Below are 13,277 nucleotides of genomic sequence, written 5' to 3'. Positions count from 1 at the left end.
GGGTACCAGCACTGAGTCTGCTTGCTGGGAACAAATGCTGCGTAGCATTTCTCAGCCTTGCTGTGTGTCTGACCTGCTTGCCTTGTGCCTGACCCCATGTGATTTTTGTCTCTCCAGGTTCAAAGGCACTGGAGTACTCCAATGGCATCTTTGACTGCCAGTCCCCCACCTCCCCCTTCATGGGGAGCCTGCGGGCGCTGCACCTGGTGGAGGACTTAAGGGGCTTGCTGGAGATGATGGAAGCGGATGAGAGGGAGGGGCTACGCTGCCAGGTCCCGGACTCAACGGCAATGGCTCTGATTGAATGGCTCCAAAGTCAAATGGTAAGGTATTGCCTTATTTCACCTGTGTCTTAACTAGACTGTCTCGGGCAGCAGGCCCTGAGTTGTTTTTTATGCAGGTGTTTAAAGTTTTAGAGTAGGTTTCAAAGAACCAAAGGGAACAAATTTTGTTTTGGAGATGCTGTTGTGGGGCCTTGGAAAAGCTGTTGTTGAGATACCTCCTGCAGTGGATTGACCTGTGCTTTCTCTGATGTACCACTATGACTCAATCTAGGGAGCAAAAAATGTCTGGTTACTCATCTCAGAGAAAGCCATATGAATTGAATGCTTAAATGGGCGAAAAGAAGTTGTTCTCAGTATGAACTTCTCACTAAAAAAGCATTTTTAGCAGCATATTTTCTACAGGGACCAGTGTTGTTACTGAGCTTCCTTACTGGGTTTATAACAGAAGTTAGTGGTATAAACTCAGTATCCCTTTAATCTGGATACCAAACCAAATTTTTATTTTCTGTGTTTGTGAATTTGCCAGCTTTTGTCACCTTGATTTAAAAATACACCAGAATATACCTGTCAAATACACAAGAATATACCTGATCTTTCCCCAAGGCTTGGTTTTCCTGAAAATCAAATATTATTTGAGTGAAGGCTGCCTGAAGGCTACCACAGGAAATAAAATGTGCTTGTCAGAAGGTCAGTTACGTGGCATGATTTTTGAAGGACTCACTGCTTTTACTTCCATGTGCCCCGTGACTGATGACTTCCTAGCAGGGCCAAAGACAAGTCCTTGTACTCATGGTCTGTGGCAGGGTTTGTGTTCTGGTGGTCTGGGTGTGGGGGTTTGGGGGAAGCTCCAGCAGTGGAAATCAAGACTTCTAAGGGCCATGCTTTAGATTGTAAGTCAGCCTGCAGGTGTTAGGACGACAGTGGTGGCTGTGCACTTCTGTGTATTTTGCCGAGTTTGTCTCACAGCAGCGTCTGGGTCTTGCTGTCTCGCACACTTGGTGTTGGATAAGGTAACACCATGCTGCCAAAATGGGGATGCCAGATCTGATGAAGGCTGGCTCTGTGTTGCACCCTGTGCATTGCTGCTGTTGGGATAGGTGGCCATCATTGCCTGGTCCCTTCCTAGGATGGGCATCACACGCCCTTAGAAAGTCACCCTCAAGCCACAGCTGAACTTGCTAAATGTGCTTTTATCTTGATATACAGATTTAGTTCAGTGCTTGGTTGCAGCCCAGAGTATGTGATGCAGGACTGTGCTTGCCAAACCTGCAGCTGGGGAGCTGTGGCTGGTGCTGGGTGACCTGTTGTGCCATCTAGCAGCACACGGGCTGACTGAGCATGCAGGAAGAGATGGGCACCCAGGCTAGCATAGCTGAGATCACTTCTCTAGCTCTTGCAAAAAGGTTTGAGGGGAGAGCTTTTTGCTTTTTCCTCTTTTGCTTTGAACCACTCATTTGAAAATGCCTGAAACTTAATGAAGCACGTGGGAGCTTTCCCACTGCTTTCAGTGGGATTTGGATCTCACCCCTGCTGTCAAAGCATGGCAGCCAACTCTGAGATCAGGAGGAGGAGATGGGAGTGACATTCAAGTCAGATCTTTAAAACATGCAGAGTTCCTGCTAACATCAGCGTTTCCTTCCTGCGTAATGTACAGCAGTGAACATCGCTGTAACTAGTCTCTGCTCTGCATGGAGCAGAAAACGAGGGACATAACAGGTTTCATGCAAGTATGGCCTTTATAAATAAAAAAAGTTCATATGCCAAATAAACAGCCTTGGAAAATTAAATGCTCCCTGTGATGTGCATAGACATCAGTAGTCCATGCTTAGTGATGCTGATCTGCCATATGTTATTCTGGAGTAAAGGAGCCCAGCAGCGTGGCTGGAGGCTTGCAGTGCCTGATGAGGTTAATGAGGTAAAGGCCATTCATTGCCTTCTGTGATGGCAAATGTGTGATTTAGGGATGTCGGGCTGTTAGTATCTGGAATTAGGTCCTTCAAACCCATGTGATCACTGTTGGCAGCGAGACAGTAATGGTTTTCAGTGCAGCTGTGGGCTAAATCTGGGAGAAGAAGGGCTCTGTTGTGCCATTCAGCTTAGTGCCTCCTGAGCACTGGAAAGGATGTGCAGGGCTTGTGTGTACAAAAGATTGAATAAAATAGCTATTCCATCTATGCTTTTCCCCAGTCCACTTCAACGGAATCCTCAAAGCTCCTAGTGGGAAAGACTGAGCATTACACTTCGTAGTGTGCTACAAGCATGGGATTTGCAGGTGTCACCAGTCTCGCCTGCCTTTCTGCAGCTATGTCCCTCCGTACCGAGGAAGGGCAGACACCTTAGTTTGAGATTGGTTTAATCCTCCACACATGAAGTATCCAACTGGGCTATTCCAAGCTGCTGGAACTGGTACATGTCATCCCATCCGAAGCTGTAAGCAAGTCTCTCGTGTCTCAGAGGAAAACAAAAATAGTGTTTGCTTCTGCCAAATAGTGTGTCACAAGAGAAAAATCCTCTTCTAGCCCTGGCAGGGAAACCGCTGATGGCCTATTTGGGGAAAGGGTCTGACAGCAGCCTCCCAGACTTGCTCGCTTCTGTAAGATGGGGCACGGTGTTCAGTTTTGCCATGCCAGAATTGGCTGCCCCATGTCCCTGTACCATGTCTTAGTGACCAGTTCCTTTCTGCTCCTCTTGGTGTGTTCAAGAAGCCTATGCAAGCACTCAAAAAGGGCCAACAAGTTAAAATTCCTCATGCTGTTTTTAACTAGTGGATGCCAGATGGCCACGTGACACCAGAGTGTGCGTACAGTGCCCGGACATCTGGCAGAGCTCTGCCATGAGAATCCATCGGATGGTTCCCAGGGGAAGCTCAGAGGAGTTGCACATGCAGCTTTCTGCTGCACAAACAAGCCAGTGTAACTGTAACACATCATTTCTAGCTGTCTGTCTGCAGCTCAGAACTGACCTCTCTGTTGCTGAAACCCTGCTCACGTCTCCATATGCAAATGGAGGGCAGGTGAATGTCATGGTTAAAATTACAAATGAGCCCGTTTGTTCAAAGTCTGGAAAGAGACTGAGACCTTTTCTAAGCTCAGACATGTTAGAGCTGTGTGCTTTCGCTGGATTCCAGACCTGAAATCCATAACCAGACTGTAACTATTCCAAAATTTTGGAGGTTTTTTTTCAGATTTTTCCTGGTCAACAGGAATGTTTAATGTATTCTGTTGTGCTGTATTCTGTGCAAATGGAGCGGCTTGCTTGAATATAGACAGCGTGTGAGTAATATGTAACATCACCAGGAGCAAGACCATTTTAAATTAAACTCTGCCTTTTGCAAGAGCAAGGCAGCCTTGTTGTGTCCAGCTGGAAGCTGATGGATCCATCTCTTGAAAAATAATTCTCAGAAGCCTTGCTCCCAGTCATGAGTGTTGTTTAGTTTTTTTCAGTTGAAACAAACAAGAGACGGTTTTCTTTCTGGTTATTATTTTCTTGACAGTGGGGATTTTTGTGGTTTTGTTGGTGTTGATTTTTGGTTTGGTTTTGGTTTGTTGTTTTTAAATACACTTTATGCAACAACCTTCTCAGAAAGAAGAAACCAACTGTGTCTTGTTAAAAAGGAGAGTGAAATGTAGAGGTGGGTGGACAGTCTCTTCCCACACCTCAGAGCCAGCTTCCCTAAGCTTCTGATCGGAACTTGAGTATCTGTGTCCCTTTGCATGCCTTCTCCTCTTTAGAGTATGTGCTCCTGGAATGAAGGAGCCACAATAATACTTTTTCTTTAAAGTCCACAGCAAGTACAAGTGTGGCTCTAGCTTCAGAAGTGTCTTTCTGAATTTGAATATCTATATATATGTGTGGTTTTTTTCACTCCAGAAGTGAATTTCTGATAACTGTAAGATCATTAAAGCAAAACAAATGGCCTCCAAAGGTTTCTTAAAGAACATTTTCAGCTCATCCAGAGATCACAATAGGTGGATAATTTGAGCTGTGGTACCAACAGTGGCTTGTGCAAGCCAGAGTGTTGCTGCTGTGAACGGCAGATCTGTTGTCTCACAGGCAGGCCTCAGATTTTGACACTTCTTCAACAAGTTGATTCTTCCAGAGAGTGGCTGGCAGTATTGAGAGTTAATATAAGGATATTACATTTCAGAGAGAAATTTTCCTGGCTGGATAAACATAGCTTGTAATCTTACAGAGATATGTTGGCCTATTTGGACAACAGGGTGATTCCCAAGTGGAGGAAGCAGTTTGGCTAGCCAGAAACCATCTCATATTTCTTATTAATGGAAAAATCTTGTCTTCAAACCAAAGTTCATTTGATTGTCTCAACGTGGGTGTACAATGCATTCATGTGGCTCAGCCTTTGCTTATGTTGAGTTAAGCTAACGAAAAGTCCTATGGTAATGTGTGGCACATAGGCATTTACCACTAAACACCCGTTTGAGGTCCCTCCTCAAGTTGCAATATGGAAGGAGCCTTGTGACAACGTTTCAGTCTGTCATCATAAACTGCCTCACGGACTTTTTGTCCATGGGAAATCTACCTCTCAGAGTTCTTGAAACACAGGACCCTGCTTCTTGCTAAAGGTGATCATCCAGACTGGTGTGTTTTTAACACTGGAAGATAATATGGGCTCATTTATAGCATGTCCTGGTGTGGCATCTTCATGCATCATGGATGAGTTAAGCGGCAGTAAGAACAGCCATGCTGTCCTGCACTAGAGGATAGGGCAGCCTGATGGTAGAGCCATTGAAAATCACCATTCCCAATCCAAAATACATCAGCCTCGCTTAAAAAAAAAAACACAGCTTCTGCTCTGCCATTTTGTTCTGATTTATTCAGTGTTCATGTTTTTGAGATTTTTATCCATCAACTGTAGTTCTCAATATTTCTTTCTGATGATAAAAGCTGTGGGTTTTCAGATGATCACAGGACTCCCAGAGCTAGGCTCTATGGTCAGAAATGCTAAAGATCTGTTACGCTACTGCAGTTACTGGGTAACCTGGAAGTTAAAAGTGAGGACAGAGATTGGTTGTTACTGTTGCATTTTATGTCATTTGTATGTATGACATAAACTTGAGACAAGCCACTCGTGAGACCTGGGACAGTTGAGTCAACCTTTTTTGTTCCTCTTTTTCTTGGCACATACAAGGAAATTACATGTGTTCTTTTTGGCTTTTACAATTAAAAGCCCATCAAGAAAAGAAAATTCCCTCCCTGTTTACTGTGTATCAGGCAAAGGGATCAGAATCACTCTTTCCTCATGTGTGTTTGAGTTGGATGATTTCCACAGGACCAGGAGGGTGCATAGGAGGGGGTTGTGCTGTTCAGTGAGGAGCAAGGGTGGATGTGGCCATCTGCCACCTGCATGGGGCTCTCTTTGCTCCCAGCCAGGTTTGCACAGCCCTGTGCCCCACTGCCTGCATCTTCCTCTGCCTTGCTGCCTGGCCTTTGTGAGCTGGGATCCCGGCAGCAGGCTAAGGTTGGAAAAAGGGTTGGTCTTCCTGGGCTTTGATGTGTTAATTCCCCAGAGGAGCTGCTTGCTCCTCCTTCACTGCTCTGCTTCCCACATCTCCCGCTCTGCTGCACTGTTTGCCTCCATCCTTGGTTAGGCGAGGAAACCTGCCTCACTTAACCCCTCTGTCTTGGTTCAGAGGAGCCCTGACAGTGCCACTCAGCTCAGCAGGCGCCTGCGGTGCTGGTGCTGCAGCTTTCAGCCTCGGCTGCCTGCTACAGTCACTTGCGTCCTTGAATGCATGAAGATAGTCATGACCAGCATGGAGTATAGCTGGGACATTCACGGGCACTGTGTCTGGCTAAATAAGGTAAGGCTATCTGTGTTTGTTCTGGCTCTTGCATTTCTCCGAGTGACAAGCCACAGCTGAGCAATGCTGGTAGGGGATAAGCATTTCATCCTTTTTCTTGCATTGGATACCAGCTGAGCTGCTGTTGAAGAAACTGAATGTTTTAAAACGTTTACATCTTCCCTATGCAACAGCTGTGTTAGTTATAATTAGAGAATGTTTCAGGTAAATTGTTCACAGTGAAGGTCTGTCTTAGGCTGGTTTTCTTTCAGAATTCACTTTTACTGTAGTGAAGCCTTAAAAATATACTGCGTGGGTTCGTGTTGGTTCTTTGTTGTGTTGTTGTTTTTCCTTGCTCATTCTCTAAGGAGGAACTAATCTGTAAACTTCAGGGAAAGCTTATCAGCATGTTTGCCTGCCTGCTGCTGGAGCATGTGAAGCAGGATGCAGATATTCAGTACGATGAGTAGGGAGGCATGAAATGCAGGAGATGCTGGTTTGGGAGGGCAGCAGTAGGCTCCCACACTGGTATGGATTGTCTTCAGACAGATTTGACCAGTATGAATTTGGGATGAAATCAATACTTACAGAGGGTAAAGCTGTCAGGGTCCTGTATCACAGGGGAAACAGTGGTAAATACTTCGTTAGGAAACCCTGGAGGGTCTGATCTGCTTGTGGCACACCAGGTGATGCTGAGGTAGCTGAGGGTGGAGGGAGTTCCTCTGCAAGGGACTCCAAAACTGAATGAACAAGTAGAACAGCGGTAGCTGTGCTTAACTAAGCGTAGGTAATGTGTATTATAATGATCTGAACAGCATAAGCATGTTGATGAGCTCTAAATTAACTCCAGATGGTCAGGAAAGATGTCAGGGACAGCTCGCTTGCCCAACTGTTGACTGGACTGTGGTGGTTGAAACAGTAAGGGCAATCTGCCATGCAAGAAAATCATGCTGTGGAGTGGCAGCTCCTTCTATGCGAATCAGATTGCTTCTACGGCAAAAACTATGTGATTTGTGCTGCTTATTTTGTCTGGAAAGCAGAAGAGAAAATGAAGGGAAATGAGGGTATCAGCTGCAGAAGGCTAAAAATGAGTCTTATGTTTGAAGGAGAATTCAGCAACTGAGAGGAAGCAGATTTTATTACTAATATCAGGATGTTTAAAACTACAGCTATTAGAAAATTTATTGCGGTTTGGAATGCTAACTCACTTCCAGGGAAGAGGGATTAAAGACTGAGGGCAGGCAAGCTGTGAAAGTTTGGTGATGCGTCCACTTATTACAGGAATAATTCCCTCCAGAGCAGTGTGGCTTTTTACACTTACATGGTTCAGACAGAGCTTACACACGTGTTTAACAGATTAGCTATGGATTGATCTTGCAGCATTTTTAAGTGCACTTGGTCTGATCTTATAAGGCATTTTAAGTAAATGCTTAACCTCAAACTTTTGTGAAGCCTCTGTGGCATCGTGACAGCTGTTCTTTTGTTTTTAGGATTAAGATTGGTATTGCTAAATCTGCACTTTCTTCCCATACGGTGTTTTGCAATTAATCCCTAAATTGAAAACATGCAAAATCTGACCACTTAATTGAAGATAGATTTTAAGTTGCTGATGAAAAAGAGCCTTCTTTGGAAAATAACAAAGCTTGTCTTGCACACCTAGTAATCCGTATTAATCCTGTATTGACTTTGATGATACAAATTTGGTCCAGAACTACGAAGTGCTGCAAATGTGCTTGCAGTTGTTGTTGAATCAAATATTTACTTTCTTTTTTTTTTTTCCTCTTTTTTTCCTTTCTTTTTCTTTCTTTTGTCAAAGCTTTGCAGGGTAAGTAGTCACCAGACGTACTCCCAGGGGAGGCTGGAGGTCCCCAGGTGGGGAGAAACTCTTCCTGAAGGACACACCAAATATTGCTCACACAGCTTTTCCACAAAAAAAAAGCTTTCCCATATCTCCTGGCATCTTTCAAACCCGCCTGCAGCCCGTTCTTCCCCACTGGACCTCCATCCACTCCCTTTCTTTCTGCACTACTTTCCCATATCTGGTGCCCATATCTTGGGCACTTCCATCTCCATTTCTCTTCAGTCCTGCCCCTGTTTCTTCTCCTCTCTTCCTTCATCATCTGTCTGGGAAGAAATTCTTGCCAGGCATCAACTTTTTACCTTTGAAGACAGTGCAGAGAAGAGATGCAGGAAGGCATAGTATGGCCATTGCCTGCAGGTCTCTGGTGTCTACACCACCATAGGAGGTGCTGGGGCAGCTGCTCTTTGAAAGAGCTGCCATGGCTTTTCAGTGTTTTCCTTTCTCCAGCTCTTAATCTTCTTCCCCGCTGAAACCAAAGTTGGTGACTTTCTTGCCTTTTCGTACCTAAAATGAAGAGTTAGTCCCAGGTATTATACAGAAGTTACAGTATTTCAGACAAAAAAAGCAAACTGCTGTTGTGTTGTACGCAAAGTTTTCCGGTTTTGGTGTATTACAGGAGGTCTGGTTTTATGCAGATTTTACAACATATTTCTGTCAACAGCCAGCAAAGACATCTTTCTATTTGGTCTTGTGGAAGATAACTCTTACTCCAGTCCTGTTTGGGGTTCCCATTACCTCCGCCCTCTTTCTTATGACATTGTACAGCTGCAGCCTGAACTCACACTCTCTAAAGCCAAGTATGATGTGCTTGAGCAAAACAGGATTTTTTTGAGAAATGTGAACAGAGTTTAACAACAAAGGTGTCTGGCAAGATGCTATGCACAGTGACTAACATTCTGCTTTAACACCTCGTTGGCTTTCACAGCATCATAAAGACGTGTTCATCGTAGTGTGAAACCAATACTTACTTCCCCATATTTTCTTCATGCAGTATTTGGTTTTAGTTAATTTGTGTCTAGTCACGCTGACTAGAGGTATCAGGAGGTCCAGTGGTTAGGCTGCTGCTGTGGTGGTTGGGAGGCAGGGAATTGGGTCTGTTTTGATAAGGACTTTTGTGTTAGCCCTGGCAGGATAGAGGGTTGTCTTTGCACCTCGGCTTGCAATGAGGGATGAATATCACTTTCCTCATCAGACACACCCACACTCCATTGATAACTGTGTTGTATATTGCAAAATACCGACACTTGTCCTCATGGAGATTGAGTAGTGCCTGAGATGTACTGAAGGGTTGTAAGTGAGAAGGGAGCTACGGAATAGTGAAGTATGCAAAAGTTTTGGATTTGTGTTTCACATAAAAGTCAAGTTACAAAATGTCAAGCATAATCTGCTAGTTGAGCAGCTAACCGGTTTATTTTGGAAGCTCTTTGGATTCTTTCACCTAAATTAAGGTGTTAGATCTCGCTAGTCTTGAATGGAAATTCTATGGCATGAGGTAAATTCTTTTAGATGCCAGGGGAAAAGGCACATTCAGAAATTTAGAGTATTTGTGCCTTGGTGCTTAGTGTCTGGATGGTCAGAAGGCCTAGTAATTTACTGCTAAAGAAGTCAGATACAGGATATCATTATGATATAAGGTATCGGTACAAATCACTGGAGGGCAGCCTTCCACGGTCTGCTGTAGCTCTATGAATTTTAGGTCACTTTTACAACGTTACACATGTATGCTTTGGGGAGACATTTGTTCCTGCATAGTGATTTAAAAGCTCCCAGGACAAAGCTCAGTTTCTTGAGAGCGCTGAGGCCAAATACATTGTATCTGCTTGTTTGCTCCATGTCTACTTTTTGAGTGGTGCTGATGGGAATTTTATTCTTTCAACTTCAAATGAGGCAGTTTCTCCCACCCCTCAAGGTCAGACATGTAACTTAGAAACACAGTTTTAGCTGTCAGGTTTCCTGAGGCACCCTCTGCGACCAGGGGAAATGAACTGCTTGAAAGAGGGATTCAAAGCAGGAGCCCAAGGCTTACAGCTCCTAAGTGGTGGTGGCCTCTTAAGGCAGGGCACAAGGATCAGTCACATGATTTCTTTTTATCATATATTCAGAAGGAAATCAAGGCCCCTCAACGTCAATGGGAGTCTCTGCTGAGCACACTGGATTTCAGAGCAGCTTCTCAGACTCCTCTAAGCAATTTATGCAATGATGGGAACAAGAATTTCTTTTCTGAGCAGAGATCTGATTGTGGCGTCCATCACGAAGTGCTTTGAAGACAGCTTTGAATATGGATAGAGTGAAAATCCTTCTTGCTTCTCAGCAGCATTGAAGTTATTATGAAGAAAGTTGCTGATTCCTCTGAATTCTCTGATAGCATTAACATGTATTCTTGTTTCTCTTTAGCCTCAGGCGGCTTTACAAAGAGATGTGTTTAGAGTACAGACATTCACCCATACCCAGTAAAATGTGCCTGATGTAAAATGATGTCTCTTACTGTGTGTTTGACTCACAGAAAGCGTAATGCACGTTTTGTAAAGCGTACTTTGATTTTTTTTCACTTGCTGAACGTCTCAGGGTATTTGTCTCTCTGTAAGTCTGCCTTAGCATGGTACGTCATTGAGCACAAATTTTGTTAACAAAATGCTGAATGCACGGTAAGTAAAATTTGCAGAACTGGGTCACCAGAAGGTTCTTTCTTTCTCATCTTTAAGGCTTGAACAATTCTTGTCCTGGATGGTGGTCATCTATCCTTTGTTGACAGTTTACTTGATTTGTAACCCTGTGGGGCCCTGAGAATGGTTTAAATCTGTTCCTGAACCCTACAGACTGAAAATACTCCTGAAGTCTGTTGAAAGCACTGAATAACACTTCTGGCGTGATAGCTGACTACACAATATTTGCTGCCTTTTTCAGACTAATGGACACATATCTGGGAATGGAGATGTATATCAAGAAAGGCTGGCTCGTCTGGAAAATGATAAGGAATCTCTTGTTCTGCAAGTGAGTAGTCACTTAGATTATTTTTTTCTGCTCTTGCATTCATTAGACTTTTTAATAGTATGTGATAAAACCTCTGAGGACTTATTGGCAGTTGTGTTGTCTTGGGCAGTGTCCAGAAAGCTTGCGGATACCTGAGAGTTAGCCCTGATTAGGAACAGGTGTGAATTTAGATTGCATGAAAAAAATTAAGGCCTTTTTTTATGTGTATCTGAATTCTTTTTGAATCTTGTCAGCCGAGCAGGTCTGCAGAGCAAACGCCTTCTTTATGTTCATGTGGCAAAATGGGAATTGGTCTGCAGTCTCCAAGGTGTTGTCTTGGTCTTCCCTGGGCTCATTCCATGTGTTTTAACCTCTTTTGTTTTTATTGTTCAGAAGAGGTGAAGCTGTATGCTACGGTACACTGTGTGCAATCACTTGGAAAGGAGAATAAATTACATGCAGTGAGGTTTAGCTATTTGGTTATTAACGTATGAGCTAGTGGGTTTTCAGCTAATGTATTGTCACAGCAAAGGCATAATTGTTGGCTGTGGGATGCAGCAGCCATCCCTTGTGAAAACTTCCAGGACAAGTCGGGAGGGGGTATACAGAATTCTAATGTGCCTGCCAAAACTGTGTTTGAAATACCAGTAAGCATGAGGGGAGAGCTTTCCCTCCTTTCGTGTCACCTTCGCCATGCGTTGTCTCTACTGGACAGCTGTGCTGCTACTCTTCCTCCCCCATGGTCCCACTTAATCTTTGGCCCAACTAGCACTGCTACTCACATACAATTCATGTGACACGTACGGCATGAGCCAAAGTGCTAAACACACGTGCCTTTTTGTCCACTATGCAGGTAAGTGTGCTTACAGACCAGGTGGAGGCCCAAGGAGAAAAGATTCGGGATCTGGAGTTCTGTCTGGAGGAGCACAGGGAAAAACTGAATGCTACAGAAGAGATGCTGCAACAGGTATTTCACAGCCCCATGTCTGTCTTGCTGTCTGTCTTCATTCTGTCTTAATGAACTGCATTTTGCTTCAGTGAGAGCAGTGCACTTCAAGGTGTTGTACTCCTTGATGTCTCCTAACTAAGTGGTAATTTTCTACCCTATTTGTTTTACAGTCTTTGTACATGGTAATGTCAGTGCTGCTTTATACTGTAAGAATCCGGTTCTGCTCTTCTTTGAGCCTTTCCTCACTGAACTTCAAAGAGACTTGGATTAAACCCTCTGGCAGGATGGGTGACTTCCCCTCGAAGCTCCTTGCTGCTCAGAGCAACTGTGATGACAGACAAGTTTTTTTCTCATCCTGGCAGCCAACCCATGGTAGTGCCCCTGTAATTCAGATGTGTTCTGGGTGCCTGCAGTCCACCAGATGGATAATAGCTGTGTTCCAGGGCTTCAGATAAGCGCAAGGAAGAGGGTGATGCTTTTCCCCATGAAAGAGGCCTTCAGCTGCAGAAATAAATTCCTGATTTCTTCCCCTTGGGTATATAATTCTGTTCTCTTCCTCTTTATCTTGAATCAGGAGCTTTTAAGCAGAACATCCCTTGAAACTCAGAAGCTGGATCTTATGGCAGAGATTTCCACTCTGAAGTTAAAGCTTACATCTGTAGAGAAGGATAGATTAGACTATGAAGACAGATTCAGGGACACAGAGGTGAGTAAAACCCAAATGAATAAAATTTCCTGGGATTTTTTTTTTTTTCCTGCCAGGCAGGAGGGGAACTCATCCTTAAGGTTAAAACACGTATCTCTTCAAATAAAAAAGTGTCCTCTTTGCTAAACTCTGGTTTTACAAAGAAAGATTTCCCAAAACAGTTTTTGATTCTTGCCACCAGATCTTAGGAGGGATGGCATTTAGGATGGATTTAAATAAAATCATGAACATACTGCGGTCTCCTGTCACAACTTGAAACTGTCATCTTCTTAGTAAAGCATGTTTGAGGCAAATGCTTAAACCCATTGCAAGTACAGAAGGCATGCACAGGCACAGCACCCTAAACGACAAAACTTTTGATTTTGATAACAGAATGGGGTGATTTAGCGTTAGGTAATTTTGAAGCCTCACTTCAAACTCCAGCCTTACAGAAGCCCACAGCCAAGAGTCCAGCAGTGTACAGTGCCAGATGGAGCTACTATCCCTGGCAGCATTTGCCTTGAGGCATTTGCACTTTGTGCACTGCAGCTCTGTGTAGCTGAACCTAGCTTGTGTTTGAAGCCAGAAAGCCTCAAAGCAGGTGGGCAAACCCAGTTTTTCCAGGAAGCATTTAAGAATCAGGCTGAACTTTGCTACCAGGGTGACTTACCCAATATCAGAAACCCTTGGTGTCTGCCTAGGAAGCAGAGCAAAATCTCCAATTCTG

General features: G+C 44.0%; 1 protein-coding gene across 19 annotated transcripts in view; it reads left to right on the top strand.

Annotated features, from left to right (window-relative positions):
- The window catches only part of PPFIBP1 (PPFIA binding protein 1), a 113,112-nt gene that overhangs the window by 63,466 nt on the left and 36,369 nt on the right, over positions 1-13,277 (top strand). For 17 of the 19 annotated variants that reach the window (XM_061359624.1, XM_061359618.1, XM_061359610.1 and 14 more), the window contains 4 exons: positions 118-323; positions 10,851-10,937; positions 11,770-11,883; positions 12,440-12,571. In XM_061359624.1, the coding sequence (XP_061215608.1) occupies positions 118-323; positions 10,851-10,937; positions 11,770-11,883; positions 12,440-12,571 (539 nt within the window). Of the gene's footprint in view, positions 1-117; positions 324-5,870; positions 6,107-10,850; positions 10,938-11,769; positions 11,884-12,439; positions 12,572-13,277 lie in introns of those variants that run through there. The other 2 variants (XM_061359628.1, XM_061359635.1) reach the window with 2 other exon arrangements.

Source organism: Neopsephotus bourkii, unplaced genomic scaffold (assembly GCF_033783945.1).
Source record: "Neopsephotus bourkii isolate Nb327-2 ecotype Australia unplaced genomic scaffold, CSIRO-AGI_Nbou_v1 NB_107, whole genome shotgun sequence".
Classification (NCBI taxonomy): Eukaryota; Metazoa; Chordata; class Aves; order Psittaciformes; family Psittacidae; genus Neopsephotus; species Neopsephotus bourkii.
The sequence above is the reverse complement of the archived record's forward strand: the minus strand, read 5'-3'. Positions and strand labels throughout refer to the sequence as shown.